This window comes from Xiphophorus hellerii, chromosome 13 (assembly GCF_003331165.1).
Source record: "Xiphophorus hellerii strain 12219 chromosome 13, Xiphophorus_hellerii-4.1, whole genome shotgun sequence".
In the NCBI taxonomy this organism is placed as follows: domain Eukaryota; kingdom Metazoa; phylum Chordata; class Actinopteri; order Cyprinodontiformes; family Poeciliidae; genus Xiphophorus; species Xiphophorus hellerii.
The window spans coordinates 1,405,627-1,425,320 of record NC_045684.1 but is presented as its reverse complement, the minus strand read 5'-3'; the positions used below and the strand labels follow the sequence as shown (position 1 = coordinate 1,425,320).

Genomic DNA, 19,694 nt, shown 5'->3' with positions numbered 1-19,694 from the left:
TTGGTGCACAGGCTAACAGTGGCCAACAGCTGACAGGAAACAGAAACTAGGACCTGAAACATACAGTCTGTCTACTAACTAATAGCTAATTTTAGCTAAATCTGTTTGTGTGAGGGCTGCGTAAAATACTTTGGTAGAGAAGCAAATTGCTAACGTTAGCGAGCTAGCTCTGCTAACATTTACACATAGCTTATGTATCTTTGTGCTTTCTTTCTGAGTGACAGTAAAAGTTTGATGTAGTCGCCACTGTCTGAAACCAAAGTGTTGCAGAATTTACAAGCTGCTTTATTTTTTCTTCTGGATGTTTCACAAATATATTCTTCATAATTTATGTTGCCGAATTTTAAAACTGAATATTTTGCAGACATTTTCTCTGGTCTGAGTACAACAGCACGTCTGTTAGATGTGCCAGAACATCCCCAACCTCCCTCGTCAGATTCTTTATGTGATCTATACTTTTCATGTTTATTGAAATATACTTATTTATTACTATTTATTTATCTGCACTGCCTTAAGAGTTGCTATTTTTTACATTTTGTTGTGCATTCTTGAACAATGACAATAAGTGAATTCTGGGTAGTAAGTAGTTACATTTACTTGAGTAACTTTTGAAAAAAATTACTTTTGAGAGTATGTTTACTGCACCGTAGTTTTTACTTTGACTTGAGTAATTTTATTATGAAGTATTTTTACTCTTGAGTAAAATTTCTGTATTTTCTTCCAACTGAATGAAAAAGTAACAAGTTTTAACCAAAAACTCACCAGACACAGACACACACCTGCAGCTTCTGTTGAAGTTTCATAAGTTTTTTTTATTAATAGAAACTGATTTGGAAACATTTTCTTTTGCCCAATTTTGTTGTTTTTTGTTACTTATATGAATTATTGTCATTTTTTTCCTTAAAATTTAAAAGATTTCCACATAACTTTACATTTTGTTCTGTGTGATGAATAATATTAAATATTAAATGATTGATAATTTGATTAGTTACTCAGTACTTGAGCTGACTTTTTACCAAATAATTTTTTACTTGAGTAATTTCTTGGACGGATACTTTAAACTTTTACTCTCTGCTTTCCTCTGATTTTGATTCTGATTCTTTTCCTTTATTTTTCCGGATAAAGTTGAGTAAATCGGTGGATGAATTATCTGCAGGCTCTGCGGCTCCAGGGCTGTTTTGTGTCTGTGGTCGATTAGCGGGTCGTAACGACCCACTGGGTACAAAGCCAGTGGTTCTCATGCAGTTATTATAAACCTTTGCAACCATCCCAGTGTGGAATAACTACCAGTCCTAGCAGAGATTCTCTCCAGCGTGAGATGCTCCACTCTGCCCGACATTTCGCCTCCTGGTGTCGGTCGGGTTTGATGATTTCTCCAGAGTTGCTGCTTTGCCCCAGTTCTGTCTGCAGCTTCGCCTGCTCCAGTGATCTGGTTGTCAGAGCGGCGGCCGTGTCGAAGCATCGACTCCCGCTGCGCTCACAGGAACACTCACCGTCTGAAATCAGAGAAGAAGACACACGCAACCATTTGAACATGAAAAGTGACGAAAAATAAACCTGATAACCCAAACCGCTTTGAAGTCAGGAGTCCTCAACATTTACAGGGAACTCAACTCTGCAGAGAAACACAAACATTTTCAAATAATAAACTAGGGCAGCTTTATTACGATACCCCTCAATAAAATCTGGTTCAATAAATGAAATGTCTCCTAATCAGTACCAGGCTTTAACCTGAGGCTGGACAATAAATCACTAATATCTATTGTGATAGATATTGATCTATTACAATAGATCAATATCTATAGATAACTCATAGGCCTGTCACAATAAATCAATAATCACATGATAAAACGAGCTCAATCATTTCCATTGATGATTTATTGTTTTTCTCTTTTTTTATCTCCAAAAACTGGAGGATAAAAGTTTTTATTTGGTGCTTTGGTCTCAACTAAACCTTTTTTTGATGGGATGGTGAATCAGACGGATGGTTATGATTTAGGTTGAAGCTACACCAATGGTTAAAATGGTCTAGTCAAAGTCTGGACCTCAATACAACCTGCAGTGCCTGGATGCTCTCTGTCCATCCTGACTGAACTTCAGAAGGAAGGATGGAGGAAACGACCCAAAAGACCAACCAGGAAATGACTGACTTTGTTTCTGTCACATAAAATAAACTCCTTTAAAATTCTCAATCTGCAGCTACTGCTTTCCTTTATTCAGGCAGACGATGATCTGCAAACATAAAATCACCCACTTCACCCTGGTAATGCTAGTGTTAATGCGATCTTCAATAATTCATTCAACCAATCAGGAAGCACTAATTGGATCATCTGAATAAAAAGTTTCAAGCTGAGGGTTTGAACTGCCGTCATCAACGGCGTCTGTTATTCCTCTAAACTCAGAAGTTGAATAAAACTCATATTTGCCAACAATCTGTCTCTTGTTCTGGTAAATATGACAAGCGTTGCCTCTCATCTGCAGTGCTGCTCTCCAACATGTGATGGCATAATTATTATGAAACACAGGAAACATTTGGTTTCTGCTTCTCAGGATGGTTAAATCTGATTTTCTCTGCTGTTCCTTTAAGGTTTGCATGATGTTTATCCATTGTGGGAAACTGAAGACTCTCCTGTGATTCTGCAATGTGTTGATGCAGAGAAACAGTCGCTGTGAGCTGCTTTTGTGTGTAAACATGTATGACTGAAAGCTGCGTATCTAAGAACCACTTCAAACTGGATTAAAACCACTTTACACTCTCTTCCTTCGAAGATCCGTGCAAGTACCAAACCTCTGACAATAGTGCAGCATCTGCACCAAATCTGGAAGACATTTAAATGAATGAATATTGCTGAAAACTCCAATATGTCTACAGACTGATTAGTGAACGTTGCAATGGATACCCATTTATTTGTGGCTTTTTCTGTGAAAAATTTGCATATTCATGTGTATTTTGGCAGATGGTTCTGTGGTAGATTGGTTCAGAACAGTGAACAGTCGGTGTGTCTGAGCAAACTAAGATCAAATGTGGCGTTCCTCAAGGAACCACATACAGCTCTCCTCTATTTGGTAACTTCATTCACACAGCAGGTTCTGATGATCAACTCCCACTTTTATTTTTTGCTTGGTTGTTCATGCTAACTTTTTGTTTTGGTCTCTCAGCAACCAGCACAGCCGTCTCCCAGCTAGCTGCTCTTCTCCGCCATGTTGAGAGTTTGTGCTCTGATCTATGTTGTAGAAGCCAATCTTCAGAAAACGCTGAAGTCTTTAACCAAAGACTAAAGAGAAATCATCCAATCCTCTGCTAAAATCTGACGCCTCCATTAACGCTCAGTGTCTTCAGAGGTTTGTGTGTCGTTTCCTTCAGTGGTTCTTGGTGCAGCGCCCCCACAGGCCAGGAAGGGAACAGAGAAAGAAAACCACAGCAGTTCAAAATGTACAAAATGTTGAAGTTTTATCCCAGTCAAACTGAGTTTACGTGACTATCAGGAGGGAAAACAGCCTTAGGAATGAAGCTGGACCTGATTGGGGATTGTTGGGGTAACAATGGGCTTACTTACACTACTTATGGTATCTTAAAACCGTGTCTTATTGGACAAATTAGATTAAAGACTTGGAATTATTCTGTTTCTAATTAATTTAAATAGAAACTGTGAATTCAGCACCTTTTAAAATGACATTTCTCAGAAGGAAGTTCACAAAAAATTAGGATTTCTTCAGAAAAATATTACCTGACACCAACTACAAGTGCTTATTGTTGCAGCCGAGGCTGTTTGTGAGTAAACTCCCCAGCCTTTGCAGGCAGTAATGGATGAAATGAAGCCAGAATCCTCTCACATGTTTTCCTGTGACGCACTCACCTGGTGAAGCTGGATGCCAAACCCGTTGCATAACATCTATAATTATGTAATCTGCAGAAATCTAATTCATCTTCCAAACGTTGGACTTTAATTCCAACTTCCAGAGAGGAGTCGGGTCCGATCGGTCCGTCCGGGGGAGAGGGAGACGAAAAACATCATGACTCATCAGCCGCCTGCTGCCACGTTTGCCAAGTTGGCTTAAAAACCCAAACCAGCAGCGGATCAGTTACTTTCTCAAAAACACGCAGGTGGCCACGAATAGCAGCAGCTCAGAATCTGACAGGAAAATAACGTTTCAATCAGATCATGGAAGAGAAGTTGAATCTTTGGAGTCTGAAGTTTGGATCGTCTTCAAACGACACCAACAACCTCATGACAGAATATCATGAATTCATAAAGAGTTTATGAAGAAAGCAGTCATCTAACACGCCGTCGTACTGAAGCCGTTTTCTGTCCTAATGAGGTTTTGATCAATCAATGTTTTGTGTTTTAAGTGACTCTGTGATGTGAATCTGCAGTTTCCTGATTAACAGACAGATTTTTGTGTTTTTTTCTCCCAGCATCAGAAAATCTCTTCTTCCCGTGAAGGTCTGCCGCTCGGCGCTGCAGCTGCACATGCGAGGGAAACCCAAGAACGTGACGGTGGAAACCAAACCGGGTCAGAACGTGGCGGACTTCAAGAAGAGCAAAGACGGTTTCATCCTCCTGGTTCCTGAGAAATGAGATCTGAGATCCAAACTGGGACTTTTTAAAACCCGGCTTGTTTCAGGGTGGAAACCTACAAAGGACTCGAGTCTGCCGCAAAACTGAGATTTTTCTGATTTTTGGTAGAATTTTTTATCATATAATCAAGAATTATAATAAAATCTATGCATCCAGGTGTGTTTGACCTGAAACACAACCATGGAGAATAAATTATTCAAGCTCTACCTGATTTCTGAGGCTCTGCAGAGGAAACTGGACGTTTATTTCCTTCATTCTGTTTAATTTGCTCTTGTTTTGCTTGGGACGTTTGAGCCCCTGCTGGAGAAACTCTCCCCTTAATAAACTGAATTTACCGACTCATTAGAAGTCAAACCAGCTTTAGACGACCTGCTGAGGTGATTATCCCAGAATGTTCTGGAGATAAAACTGTTTGCAAACGTAACTCAGTACATCTGAACGCAGCATGTGCTTCGGCTTCTTTTCTAGTCAGAAGAGCTTCGTTTATCTGCTGAGCAGCGTTCACACGGCAGGAAGTTCAACACAAAAAGAAATAAATTATTCAGAAGAAGCCAGAATGAAGTCTGATTTCAGTTCAATTTAATTAATCGTATGAACGACCACAAAAAAATAAAAAACAAAAAATCAGAAAGACCTGTTGTTTGAATGTAGCAATAGTTAGTAAATTAAAGTGGAGCGTTGGTGGTTCCCTGAGGAACGCCACCTGTGATTTTAGTTCACTGAGCACATAGAACCAGTTTACCAGAACCTGACAGGCCCACTGATTTAGCTAATTCAAATATTACAGCCAACGTTTGGCAGAGTGAATTTCTGTTGACTTTAAAATCGTACTTTGAGATTTTTAAACTAAATTAGCATAATAAAAACATGACAATTTCAACAAAAAAACAATATGAGGTGATTTTTGGGTCGTATCAAAATTGGGTTATTTCACAAACCTATAATAGAAAAAGTTTTTCGGATCATACCAGTCACATGATCAACAACCGGATGTTGCCACTAGCGTAAACCACGAAGAAGAAGACATTAGGAAGTAGTTGGGTGATGTTTTTAATTACTTCTCATGTGAAAAGGTTTATTAAAGTGTGATTTTATTTGCGTTTCTTATTTAATGGAAACGTCGCAATCGCGAAATTGTGTTTTTTCCCCAACATTAGCAGAATATCGACAAAGTTTTGCTCACATTAGTAATGAAAATGCAGCCACTGAATGTCGGAGAGGAGAAAATATGAGAAGGTAAGAATTTTTTAGAGATGGTTGGTTTTGCTTTCTGTGATAAAGACTCGTTTCTGGTTTCTGTTAGAAAACTGCAGAAAACAGTGGGATGCTGGTGGTCACCTCATCTCCATGGCAACCATCTACCATCAACTTGTTAGACTGTAGCTAACTAACAAGTTATAAAAAGCGATCTCAGATCTATCAATAAAAAACGTTTCCATTTCTGTGGCGATCTCGCTCTGATCTGGCTCATCCTGTTTGTCTTCTCGGTCTTCCCAAAGTTAAGAGTTTATTCCGAGGAACCGGGATTTAAATTCTCTAATCTAGAATCTGTTTTGGATTGAAACGCTGCAGCAGAGCAGTGCTTCACGGATTTTATTGCATTTTTACAGTTTTTTATTCACCTGATTCCGACGGTGGATCCAGATAAAACCGGGGATCTGATTAAAACGCTGCAGAACCTTCTAACCGGACCGAGGCCCGTGTTAATCTGCTGCTCTCCCAGTTTCCAGCCCTCCAGTCTGATGAATCACTGGCTCTGTTTCCGTCATGTCGTAGCGCAGATTACAGCCTATATGTTGCTTTTATTTCACTCTAATCCTCTAATCGGAGCCATGAAGCTCTGATTTATCAGTCATGAAGTGTGAGAGCAGCTTCTCCATCTGAGAAGCTGCTCTCAGATCATCTCCCTTTGATCATTTATTGGATCAAAGGGAGATATTTTAACAAAAGCATAATCTTATTCAAAATGGTTATTTTTATCTTTTTCTCCTCTTTGCATCTTTCTTCCTGCCTGCAGTCAGAAACCATCTCCCAATCAGCTCTGCAGCAGTTCACTGATCAACTTTCACTTCAAACTAAAAATCTCAGATTCTTTCTAGGAAAAACAAGGACATTTATAAGTTTAAAAGTAGAAAATATCCTAGATTAATCTTAGAAATTTACTAGATACATTTTTCTAACATTTCTGAGTTTAAAAAGTAAAAAGTTTCCCTGAAAATTTTCTAACAAAAAAAACCAAAACAACAAAATTTTGGAGTTTGAGAAGACTTTTGAAAGTTAGAAAAATCCCAAATCAAAAAATTTTGACTTTTGAAATTGAAATTTCCAAGCTGTTTTCTGGAAGATTTCTGAGATTAATCTAAAAATTTCTGAGTTTTTTTCTAGCAAATTTTCAACTTTTTTAAACTGAAATTTCCTAGATGTTTTTAGAAATGTTGAGGTTAAGGTCAATTTATTTTCTAGAGAATGTTTATCTTTTTAAACTCAGAAATGTCCTTGTTTTTTCAGTAGAAAATTTCTTAGATTAATCTCAAGACTTCATTTTTTTCCAGCAAAATTCAGAAATGTCTAAGAATAAGATTTTCTAAGATTAATCTCTAAATTTCAGAAATTTTTTGGTGGAAATTTGCTCCTTTTTCTGTCTACATTGGCCCCTGTTTGCTCAACTTTACTTGTGCACAAACAGGATTCCTCCGAGTCTAATCTAATTTATCAGGACTGGAGATTGTTGATGCAATCACTTAATGTTCTGAGCAATTCCATTACACAAAAACTGGCACCTGGTCTGTCTCACTTTAGAGATTAGCCGACCTGCAGCGAGGATTTGGTAACGAGTTGGAGAGGATTTACCCGGGAATGTAATGTTTCCCAGGCTCTTGTGGTTTTTTTCCTCCCTAAATCCTCTCAGCGCAGAACAGGGCAGGTTTGGTGAGACCCGCAGGTTTCCAGCATCCTTCCGACATCAGGCTGAGGGGAGGTCACATGCTGGAGATTACAGTAACATGAGTGAGAGATTGCTTTTTCCTCTGACTCACTCCAGCAGCAGGAATGCTTATTAATCAGGAAAACCAAAGCTGCCATGTTGGACCGGCTGCATGGAAACACACAGGGGTCATCAGGAATGAGACATCTTTAATCTGGAAAATAAACAGGACCTGCAAAACAAGACAAATACCAGGAGAATAAATCTGGAGTTCTGGGTTTCAGAATCATGCAGTACAGATATATGATAAGTTTTGTAGTTGAGACATCTCCAGTTGCGTTTCCATAAACCATCATTGAGCAATTTGACATTTTGAAAATGAATTCACTTAAAGGAAACACGCCTGTAGTGTTTATAACGTTTTGTTGCTAGGGTGAGTTTATTTGGCAAAACTGCAAAGGAAACACTTTTAATAAACGACCAGCTGTTGCCACTTGGGCAAACTACGAAGAAGAAAACGACAGGAAGTAGTTGGAGGATGATGTTGCTGTATATTTTTAATGATTTATGGCGTTAACAAACTTATTTGTGTGTGATTTTATTTTAATTGTGTTTGTTATTTAATGGAAGCAATGCAACTGCAAAATGTGTTTTGACATTAGCGGAATATTGGAAAAGTTTTGTGCACATTTGTAATGGAAACGCTCTACTGACTCCACCGGATTTCCTCAACCTTGTCTGAGTCTCGGACTTTGAGGAGTCATGAGTCAGTAAAGAAAACAGCCAGGGAAATATCACTAAATTGCCAGAATATTCTCCTTTTTAAAAAAAAAAAAAAACTTTGATTGGATGTAAAGTGAACTGTTTCCAAGAAAGTGAGCAGTGATTATTTGGGAGAAGTACAGACGTGTAGTCTTTGCTTTCAGAGATGGCGGTGGCTACGTCATCCTGCTGTCACTAAGGTAAGTGATGCTAGCAAAGTTAGCGAGCTAACGTAGCAATCTGCCTCTGTAATTAAATTCTATTCCTCGCCCTCACAAAAAGAAATGTAGCCAATATTAGCGATACACTTTAAGTTTGCAAGCTGTGCACAGTATGTGCTGAATGTCTGAGGGCCTCAGTTTCCGTTTCTTGTCGGCTGTTTGTTAGCGCAGCCAGTTAGCATCGTCTAATGCTAGCATGGGCGATGCTATCAATGACGTTAGTCGTTCATAAATAAATAAATGTTACAGTCTCAACTAAATGTCTAATTAGTAAGCAAAATATTAAAATGAAAGATACATATTTAGTTAGCAACCTAAATATTAAGTTTGAAGCTAAATATTTATCTCCAAATGAAATATTTACTTGAAACTGTGACATTTATAAATGAATGAATTAAATGAACTCATTTCCCCCTCCTATAACAGGTTAAATAAGCCAAGTTATTGCTGTTAATTTTTTACTGGGTAATTGTTCAAACGGTCCCATAGTTCTGGTCCAGTTCATCCTAAGCAAGAACTAGTTCAGCCAGGTTAAAAAGAACTGATTCATTTCCATGGGAACTGGATACTGCACTGTTCAGATTTCTATCTATTAAAAACAGTTGATAACCATAAATTATATTCCTCTTTTTTACTGGTCTATCACATGGATCATAGACCATCACACACTATCCCAGTGTGTGATGCTTTACATGATGAAATATGAAAAAGTGCAAAGGATGTGAATACTTTCATGTAGCATTTTAAGCATAAAGTGACTATCTGATGCTTTCCGGATGTTTATACCCAACTTATACCCCAGAAATCTTGAAGGAGGTGAGCAGGAAAGACAAACTACTGCTTTTACATTTCAGCTCAACACTTTATTAAATAACCAACATAGTAAACAACAATGTCATGAACAAAGGAAACAAAAACATGAAAAAATGAAACAGTTTTCTTCAAGTTTTCCCCATCAGCAGTATTTTCACTTTCACAGAGACACACCTGGCTCCAGGCGGAGACTGGACGCTCCTCCATCAGTCGCCCTGCACAGAGCAGGTCTTGTCACGGAGCTGTTGCATCAGAGACGGAGCTGCGCCGCGACCGTCGCTGCCGCACAACGGCCGGCTTTGTGTCACCGGCAGCTGCGCTTTGATGAGAGACGCTACTGATGGCCTTCGTCTCTCTGAGGAGGAGAGATTCCTGCAGCTACGCGGGAGGACGAACCTCCAATTTGGCAAAGAGACACAAGAAACTGAGCTGAGAGGAATTCACAAGCCAAACTCAAGTAAACGAGATTCCTGTGTCTCAAATATTCCTATAAAAACCAGAATGACAGTTTTTTTTCACTCAGCAGTCACATAATTTGGGATTTTTACACCTTCAGCATGATGTTTTCTTTGCAACGGAAATTTGCAGCTGTTAAAAGGCAAAATAAAGCAGCTCAAACCTCTTTTTACCTTTAATGGGACATTAATACTGCAAATTACGACTAAAATGAATGATCTAGAATGTAAAAATTCTGCAACCAATTGGTTTTTAACATCCTAACAAATTTGTTTGTGAAGGACTAACTTCTTATTAAAATACGACGATGTATTGGGGTCATAGTAGATGAAAATATATATATATATATATACAGTATATATATTTATATATATATATATATATATACTGTATATATATATATATATATATCTACTGTATATATATAAACTCAGACATTTTCTAGAAAAAAAACCCTGAAAATTTCTAAGTTTGAAAGGCTGAAAATTTGTTAGTTAAAAAATCAGAAATTTTCTAGAAACAAGGAAATTTCTGAATTTGAATATTTGTTAGAAAACAGTGTGAAATTTTGAGATTAGTCTCAGAAATCTTGTAGAAAACAAGGTTTTTTCAGAGTTTAAATTTAAAATTTCCAAGACAAATCTTGGAAATTCTTAGATTGATCCCAGCAGATTTCTAAAATGTAAAGAAAATTTCCAGAAGGCAAAAATTTTGAACTTGTCAAACTTCTCAAATGTTTGGGGTTTTGACAGAAATTTTTCTTTTTTTCTATCTACAATGGCCCTAACAGGCCGTCGTATTAAAGGCAAGAAAAGGTCTGGAAATACGATCTGTTTTTCTTCATGTAGAAATAAAATGTCACATTTAAAAACAATTCAGCAAAAAGCAGAAAGTAAAAAAGCTCTAAACTAGCCAGCAGGCATGCACTCTACCACAGAAACACTATCGCTTTATTCTTCTTCGTTCCTAACGCCTCTGCTCTTCATATTTACACCGTCTCTCCAAGGTGTGCCATTAAAACTTCAAACTGATCTACAGCAGCAGGAGCAGCAATAACACAACTCACAGAGCTGTGGAGACGCCGACATTAGCAGGAATTATTACCACCAAACACTGCAAAAACATTCAATCTAACCATGTAGTCTTGTCTAGTTTCAAGTTCAAATATCGTATTAGACTGGAAATGAGACAAAACTAACTTACAAGTACATTTTCAGCAAAAATAGCATATTTTAAGTCAATAATTCAATAATGATTGAGAAATAGTACCAGTTTCACTGAGAGTTTTTCATTTAAAACCGGAAAAATGTCTTTTTATAAGTGAAATAATCGGCATTCGGTCGGTTTGAAAAGTATGGCAGCATCTTAGGGCCATTATAGATACAAAAATTAGCAAATAAAAAGATGAGGATTAGGTTTCTGCTAATTAACTCAGAAACTTTTAGATTTATCTCATTAATTTTTAGATTCTGAGGTTGAAAAGTCTAGAATTTGCTAGAAAAGACTCAGAAATTGTGAGATTGTTCTCATAAATCTTTGAGAAAAAATGCTGTGGAAATTTCTGAGTTTCGAAAGTCAAAATGTTTGAGAAAAATCTCAGAAACTTTTTGAAAAAAACGTGAAAACTTTCTGAATTTGAAAAGTAAAAAGATTCTACATTTTGGAGCTCAGAAAGTTTCCAAAAGTTTACATTTTTTTAATTTTCAAGATCAAAATCTTTCCAAGTTTTTTTCTTAAAAATATTTACATTAATCTCAAAATTTCTGAGTTTTTCTAGCAAATTTTTGACTTTTCAAACTGTGAGAATATAAGTTTTTTCTATAAATCTTTTGAGATTTTTGGTGGATGTTAACTCCTCTTTTCTTTTCTAATGCACTGTTGTAGAAAATTTACTTGTAAGTTAATTTTGTCTTATTTCAAATGTACTACGATGTTTGCAGTAGAAACTAGATGAAAATACTTGGTAATGTGTGTTTTTGCAGTATGACAGTCTCAGTTAGAGTCCAGAACTTGTTGATTCCCATCAGGAAAGCTGATTCATTTCACATTGTCTCTTTGTTGTTTCCAAACCGGAGCTTGACTCCGGTCCGGCTTCGGTCCGGCTCCGGTCCGGCTCTGGGTGCTGAGACGCCCCGTCTGGTCAAAATGTCAAATTTAACCCGGAAACACGAGGATCCAATCACCAGAGCGGCGGCGGCCGTTGCGCCTCTGTTTGCAGTCGGGATTAGAGAGCTTTGATTGGATGAGGGGGAATTAGCGCTCCAGCTGACATGAGAGCTAAGTGGATCCAGAACCACAGCGCCACACCTGAGCTGGCTGTGAGGAAGAGGAGGAGAGACGGGCCTGCCCTTCCTCCTCGTCCTGAGAATGGCTGCCGGGTGAAGAGTGTCAAATCTAATCAAATAACAACCCAGCGTGTGTGTGCGTGTGTGTGTGTGTGTGTGTGTGTGTGGGCGTGTGTGTGTGTGTGTGTGTGCGTGCGTGCGTGTGTGTGTGTGTGTGTGTGGAGACAAGACACTGGTCTCCTTGTCAAAGCTGGAGATGAAGGGAAAAAACAACACAGAGCAGAAAATGGCTGCAGTGGAAAAAAACTCCTCAGACTGGGAGCCAGTTCAGGTCCCAGTTAGCAGCATAAACAACCAGTTTAGAACGAAACAATCAAACTGTTTTCCTTCCTGATTTTCCTCGTCAGATTGACGGTGGGATTATGACGGGATTACAGCAGAGCGGTTGCACTTCATTGTCTGTAGCTGCGTTTCCATCGACTTTAGAATTACACAGTTTGACATTTGAAAATAAATTTGCTTAATGGAAACAAGACAGTTAAAAAAAAAATAGTTTTTTCGATTAAGACGTTTTGCCACCAGGACGACGCATTTAATTTCGGTCGCATCAAAATTGTTTTGTTTTGTTTTTGCAATGGAAACGATTTTTCACCCAAACCACAAAGAAGACGCCGACAGGAAGTGGTTGGTTGATGAGGCGTGTCATGTTTTTAATAACTTATTTGCTTGATTTTTAATTTAATTTCTTGTTTAATGGAAACACCACACCACCGTTTTTTCTACATTAGCGAAACATCGACAAAGATTTGCCACATTTATAATAGAACTTCAGCTACTATTCTGTTAATGTAATAAAAATGTTTTATATATTATTTTGATTTCCTTTTCTCGTGTTATTACGGCCATTCTCAGAATTTCAACTTCACTTGTTTTTTTGCCACTTTATTCTCATTATTTTGAATTTATTGTTGTATGATTGACTTTCTTCTCACATAAAAAAAATTGCCTTGCCTCAATACTCACTTCACAGTTTGCAATTTTGATGCTGAAAAGTTCAAGGCCAATTTTAGAAAACCATTAGATCAGGGGTCTCCAAAGTGTGGCCCGGGGGCCATTTGTGCCCGTAGAAATGATTTTATTCGGCCAGTGACCACAAGTCAAGAATGTAAAAGAATTGGCCAACAAAATTAAAAACAATTAAAGACCTCAAAATTTTGAAATTGTGTATTTTTCTTTTACAGTTGGAAACCCTTTTTTATGTTCTGGATCTCTAATTTTGTACGGATTTTATTTTAAAAACTGGCTTAATGTTGAGCAGGAAAAACAAAAACTACATTTTTGTGTTTTTAATTTAATCTATTTTTTGGCCCACCTGCAGGCAGTTTTGGCCTGCAGGGGAAAACAGTTTGGACAGCCTGCAGCAGATAAAGCATCTCTGCCTTTGATGGAGGAACATCTGGACCAGAATAATGGCTTCATCGTTACGTCAACGTTAGAAAATCTAATTTTCCCGACCAAATGAAGCCAAACAGGAAAGTTCTGACGTAAAAATCCAGATTTACAAGCTTCATGTTCAGTTTTCACTCTTGTTTATAGTTTTTATGTGTCTAAACTTGCAGGATGAAACTAAACTTTCCAGCACCAAAGAAAACCCAAACGCTGCATGTTTGCTAGCTCTAGCCGAACAGAACCAGTTTGGTTTCCCAGGAGACGGAAGTTAAACGAAGGATGAGACAGAAATCTGCAGATTTTCCTCTGAAAGGTCAGGAGAGCGACGGGAAAATGGGCCGAGCTCAAACCAGAACCGAGCTCATCTGTCATCCCTGCATGGATGTTCTGTGGAAGCTCTCAGCGCCTCTGGATCAGAACGACACGCAGCCGGCTCGGCTCGGTTCGGTCGGGTCCGGATTACCCGCTGAGGCTCCGCAGGGATGCTGGGAGGGGCTGCAGTAATCTGGTAATCTTATTACCACGACTCGGTGTGTGTGTGTGTGTTTGTGTGTGGAGTAAACAGCTGATGAGCCTGGCTGCCTTCCACTCCAACAATGCCGCTCTGACTCCGCCCACCGCAGAACCTCCAGCTGCTCCTGTCCGTCCATTTTCCTGAACCAGAACCTTTTCTCTAAATCAACCCGTTGAAGCCGCTTGGTCACCATTAGGTGTGTTTAAGGGACCTATTATGCTTCCATGAGCAGATCCTAACGTGCTTTTTGCACAAATTATTCTTAAATAATGGGATTTCAGTTCTGGCTGATTTGAGCTGTTTTAGGGTCTCTGTCACTTTAAATCTTAATAAGCTGCTGCTGGCCACGCCCCCCCCAGCTCATCGTTTCACACTTGCATGTAAATATGGCAACAAACAGATGTGCAGATACAACCCTACATCTATGAAAAGCAGCAGTGGAGCCTCCTGTACAACAAGAATGCAGCAAGTGACTTCTGGATGGTACACTGCAAAAACACAAAATTTTACCAAGTATTTATTGTCTAATTTCTAGTGTAAATACAATATGTTAGTATGCTTAGAGTAAGATGAAACCAACTTTCAAAGAAGATACAGAATCATGTTTTAAGTCAATAATTCCTTGATAGTGATGAAAGTTCTAATCCAGTGGCAGATAATTTTAAACATTTTTCCAGTGGAATTAGTACGTTTTACTTAAAATTAAGGAATTATTTACTTAAAACAAACTAATACGTCTTGCTTAAAAGTTACTTGTAAGTTAGTTTTGCCTTATTTCAAGCGTTATTTGCGAAATTGGACCAAAATTACCTGGTAAGATTTTCTGTTTTTGCAGTGTAAGTCAAGAAAGAAACATTTATCTTTTCCAGCAGCCATTGTAGAACCCGTTAAGCGGTAAATCAGCAGATCAAACTCACTGGAGCTCAGCCTGGGTTGCTAGGTAACGGGTGGAATTCCACAGGGGTTGCTAGGTAATGTGCTGGGCTTTGCAGGGGTTGCTAGGGAACAGGGCGGCACCTGTTGATTTGTGACTTTACATTCTGGAGGTTTTTGAAACGGCTGATTTTCCAGACACCAAAAAACTGTAACTTGTTGTTGTTTGGTGTTTTTAGAAGCAGTTGAGACCCAAATCAGGCTCCAAGATGTGGAAAATGTGAATTTTGCATAATAGTTCCGCTTGGCGATGCAGAGAAGCAGCCGGGACGTTGGAGGATGGAGCGTTTTAGATTAAGCCTCCTCTCACCGGTCCAGAACCCGGCTGTAATCCTGAGGCCCGCAGCCGCCTTCGCTCTTCAGTTCAGCAAAGATCTGCGTGAAAAAGTGCGGGTCGGCGTTGATGCGCAGCATCTTGGAGCTGGTGGCGTCGATGATGGCGAGGCAGCGGTCCCAGAAGGCCTCCTTCCCTGCCTCCACCAGGAAGGGCTTGAGCGGGTACGAGATCTCGTTGCCCATGTAGGAGTAGGACAGGTAGAGGCAGGTGAGCAGGATGGCCTGCAGCTCGTGCTCCGACGCCACCAGGTCGCCGTCCACCACGTCCCGGCACAGCATGTAGACGAACACCACGTTGGCGGGCGTGACGAAGGCCTGATCCTGCCAGCCCTGCAGCAGCAGCGAGCGGTCGACGGCGCGCAGCCACAGCACCGGGTCGGCTGGGGACAGGTGCTTCAGCCGGTAGCAGCGGCAGCACAGGAACTCCCCCAGACAGCGCAGCAGCTCGCTGGTGGACGCCTGGACGATGACGCGCTTTGGGGAGGACGCCCCCTGGGGGACCTTCTTCACCGAGGACAGCTGCTGCGGCTTTCCGTAGCCGTATCCGTGGCCCTGACCCAGGCCCAGTCCATAGCCCAGACCCAGTCCGGCCGGGCCCTCGTAGTTGGAGAGGTTGGCGCAGGACAGGGACTTCTTCACGTTCTCCCGGTTCAGGTGCAGCACCTGGTCCCGCTGGTAGATGTTGTTGTTGTTCAGGGGCTCGGCCAGGACCCCAGCGGGCCCGGGCCCCTTCTTCGGGTTCCCCTTCTTCTTGGTGGAGGCCACCAGCCGCTTCCAGGTCAGCGCCGGCAGGAAGATGGACTGACCTCTCCTTAGGCCGCGCTCCTTTTGGCTGTTCAGGGAGCGGCTGCTGAGGCTCGGGTAGTGGCTGAGCGAGCCCGGGTGGTTGTCATAGTAACCAGGTTTGCGAGCGCCCGGCGACAGAGACAGCACGGTGCCCATGGTGAATTGGAGCGCCGCAGGTTGGACCACCTAACTGCGGTTTGTCTCTCAGAGTCCAATGGACATCACAAAGAGAAGAAGACGAGAGCTGATGGAGGCAGAGAAGAAGAAATCACAATCCAATCTAATGATTTTGTCTGAGCAGAATCCGTTTTTTACTCTGGTTTCGGAACTTTTCACACTAAATAGTTTCTTAGACTCAGTTCGATTTGGAAAAACTGCAACAATTGTTCCATTTTCAGCTGCTGCGGTTCTCCTTGTCAAACCAACCAAACCCTTTGAGCAACCTGTTCCCCTCCTGGCCTGTGGGGGCGCTGCACCAAGAACCACTGAAGGAAACAACACAAAAACCTCTGAAGACACTGAGAGCAACTTCCTTCTTCACCAAATGGAAACAAAATTGGAGGCGTCAGACTTTAATGGTTGGAAGATTTCTGTTTTGTCTTTGATTAAAGCCCATGAGTCATTTCTCCCGCTAAGCCAGTGAGTTTGTTTTGGTTGTATTTACCCAGAATTCCCTGCACTGTAGGCCACTTCCTGCTTTTGGAGTGGTTTCTGGTCGGCTTGGCGATCAAACTGCACTTAAACTCAGTTCAGACCGAAGTTAGTAGGTGGTACAGAATTCTTTTTGTTTTGGTTCGATTTCGAATTCACTCCTCCCGAAACGGACAGGATTTTCTAGGCAAACAGACTGGAGTTGGATTAAAGAGAATTGAACAGGGCTGGTGGGAATACAGCCTTTATCTCAAAGCATCAAGAAAACACAATTTAAGTGTAAACTCAAAGCTGAAGGTGTTGGAAAACTGGATTTAAAAACTGAACAAACCATGAGAATGTTTGGGCATTCTGGGTAATTACAACCAAAACAAACGTGCTAGCCTAGCGCTAGCTGGAGAAATGTCTCGTTGAAATCCTCCAACCGCTCAAACCTGACGCCTCCAATTTTGTTTCTATTTGGTGAAGCAGGAAGTTGCACTCAGTGTCTCCTTTGGAGGTTTTTGTGTTGTTTCCTCCAGTGGCTCTTGGTGCAGCGCCCCCACAGGCCAGGAGGGGAACAGGTTGCTCAACGGATTTGGTTGGTTTGACACAAAGTGGAACAAATTTTGCGGTTTTGGTCCCAAATCTAACCAAGTCTACCGGACAATCATGTGGGCAAACACCTTTAATCTGCACAGATCAGGTTCTGTTTGGTCCAGAAAAACAGAAACTCCCAGCTCACCTGTGTCTGTGGAGGTTGAAGGTTCCGATCCAATTCCTGCCGCAGTCCACGGAGCTGCAATAGAGAGAAACTGATTGCGCTCTGCAGGCGGTGACAGGACGGCGCACAGTGTGCGCAATCACTGGAAAGCTGCGGCTTTTGCGCTGAGACTGTTCAGCGGCTGCGGCGCTGCTGTCATCCCCCGCCGCCCTTCACAGGCAGCTGGCAGCGGCTGGCGGCTTCAGCCGGCTCGGCTGCATGATCACAAACCGAACTGCAAACTTTCACCGAGTCCTTTCAAAGCATTCCATCTTCTCTGTGAGCCACAGAAAAGTCCCCCAGAACCCCCTCCGGTTCCGGTCCGGCTCTGTCCAGCAGCAGCAGCGATCCGCTCTGCAGGAGCTCCAGAGGCTGAATGAGCGGAGCTGAGAGCCGCTTCAGTCCGAGGTCTGAGCGCGCAGAGCGGGGGGCGAGCGGCGCGTCACCCTCCCCGCCTCCTGCAGCAGGACGAGCTTCAACAACACGCACACATACACACCCACACACACACACACACACACACACACACCCCCCCACACACACACACACACACACACAAGGTTGGAATAGGAAATAAGATAATAAAATAAACACATCGCAAGTTTCAGCATGTAGGGGACAGTGGAGAAAAAAATTAAAATATGCATTTTATTATTGCAAAAAATTATGTAGTACTTTTTAAATATATTATTATAAAAAAGCTCCAAACATATTATGTAAAATTTTATAATAGATTTTTTTCAATTTAACATTTGAATACTAAATACTTTTGTGGGTTTTTCTGTTCAAATGATTAGAAATTTTTGTTTTATCAAACTGAATAATCATTTCTCAGCTCTGTAGAAAACTCAGCAACTCTGTGGTAAAGAATTGGAGAGGATTTGGAGAAATTTACAAGTTTTTTTCTAGAAAATTTCTGCAATTATTCTTAAAATGTAAGTTTTTTCTTGCAAATTTTCAAACTCAGAATTTTCTCTCTTTTGTCTAGAAAATGTCTTTTTTTTGGCTGAAATTTGCTCTTTTTTCTGTGTACAATGTCTTTAATACTCCGTTGTATGTAATGGATCCCTTAGTCCAAGTCCAGCGGTTAATTTAAGGGACGAGTTAACCTAACAGATGTTTGGAGGAAGCTGGAGTACCCAGAGAACATGCTGACATGCAGACAGACGTCCGACAGACTTAGAAATATTAAATAATATTAAATATTAGATAAATGACCTCAGAAAGTGCTGACAGAGTTTATATCTGACTAATAATCTAAATGTTGTGTCTGAAGAGTAAAACACGAAGCAGACGGATGAAAGTATGATTAAATGATGATGAGGTTTCCTGCAGGTCAGCTGGACTAAGCCTCCCTCACCTGCTCTCAGGTCAGCTCCAGTTATGCAACCGGGTCCGTCCGAGTTGTGGGTCACGCAGCCGCCCGCCTGTTGGGGATAAGAGGATTAGCAAGGTAGGAGAGACAATAAATTTATCAATCAACTGATCGGTTTCTCCTCAAACAGATGCTCATTATTGACTCCAGGACTCCAAGTTGTTTATGTTCAGTAAAGAAATTTCTGTGCAAAAGCAGCAGAGCTGGTAGTTCACTGATCTGTAGGATGTGGACACAACGTCAGGGTGGAAAGACAGCAGCAATGGTCTCAGAGACGCTACTGCTGCTGCCAATCAACAGGGTCAAAGGTCATCTCCAAACCATCTGAAGTCCATCAGTTTCTAGTGAGGAATATTAATCACAAGATAATTTAAAAGATTTTAAAATAATAATTTAAAAATGAAAATAAAAGAACATACAGTAAAAATTCAAAGATAATGGATAAAAAATAATTTTAAAAAAAAGTTAATTATTTGCACAAAAACGAAAAAATACAATAAATATAAATATAAAAAATTAAATCATTTAAAAATTTTATAAAATAAATATTGAAAAAATAGACTATAGCCAATATAATTTAAAAAAATACAAATTTGAAAAATTTAAATAAAAGAAAATACTTTTCAGAAATAAAGTAAAATGATAAATCACACTATCTAAAATGAATAAACTGAATAAAATAAAAGATTAAAGCATTAAATAAATTCATGGAGATTATTCCCAAAATCATTTAATATATGAAAAATCAAAATTTTAAAAATTGAAAATGAATTAAACAATTTAATAAAACCAGTAATGATAAAAAATTATACTTCTGGGATGTTTTTGAGCAGATGAGGCGTTTGACCATGAAGCACTGCAGCATGAT

General features: G+C 40.1%; 2 protein-coding genes across 2 annotated transcripts in view; one reads left to right on the top strand and one right to left on the bottom strand.

Annotated features, from left to right (window-relative positions):
- Nucleotides 1–6,020, top strand: part of myo1g (myosin IG) — a 52,479-nt gene extending 46,459 nt beyond the window's left edge. The window contains exon 23 of the mRNA XM_032580581.1: nucleotides 4,418–6,020. Coding sequence (XP_032436472.1) covers nucleotides 4,418–4,580 — 163 coding nt within the window. The 3' untranslated portion in view covers nucleotides 4,581–6,020. The remainder of the gene's footprint in view (nucleotides 1–4,417) is intronic.
- A 6,980-nt stretch (nucleotides 6,021–13,000) lies between these two features.
- On the bottom strand, nucleotides 13,001–17,863 carry LOC116731707 (cyclin-dependent kinase 5 activator 1). The gene is made up of 2 exons (XM_032581520.1): nucleotides 17,434–17,863; nucleotides 13,001–16,302 (listed from the first exon to the last, which is right to left on the bottom strand). The coding sequence occupies exon 2, from the start codon at nucleotides 16,212–16,214 to the stop codon at nucleotides 15,243–15,245; it is 972 nt and encodes a 323-aa protein (XP_032437411.1). The 5' UTR covers nucleotides 16,215–16,302; nucleotides 17,434–17,863; the 3' UTR covers nucleotides 13,001–15,242.
- Nucleotides 17,864–19,694: the final 1,831 nt, after the last annotated feature.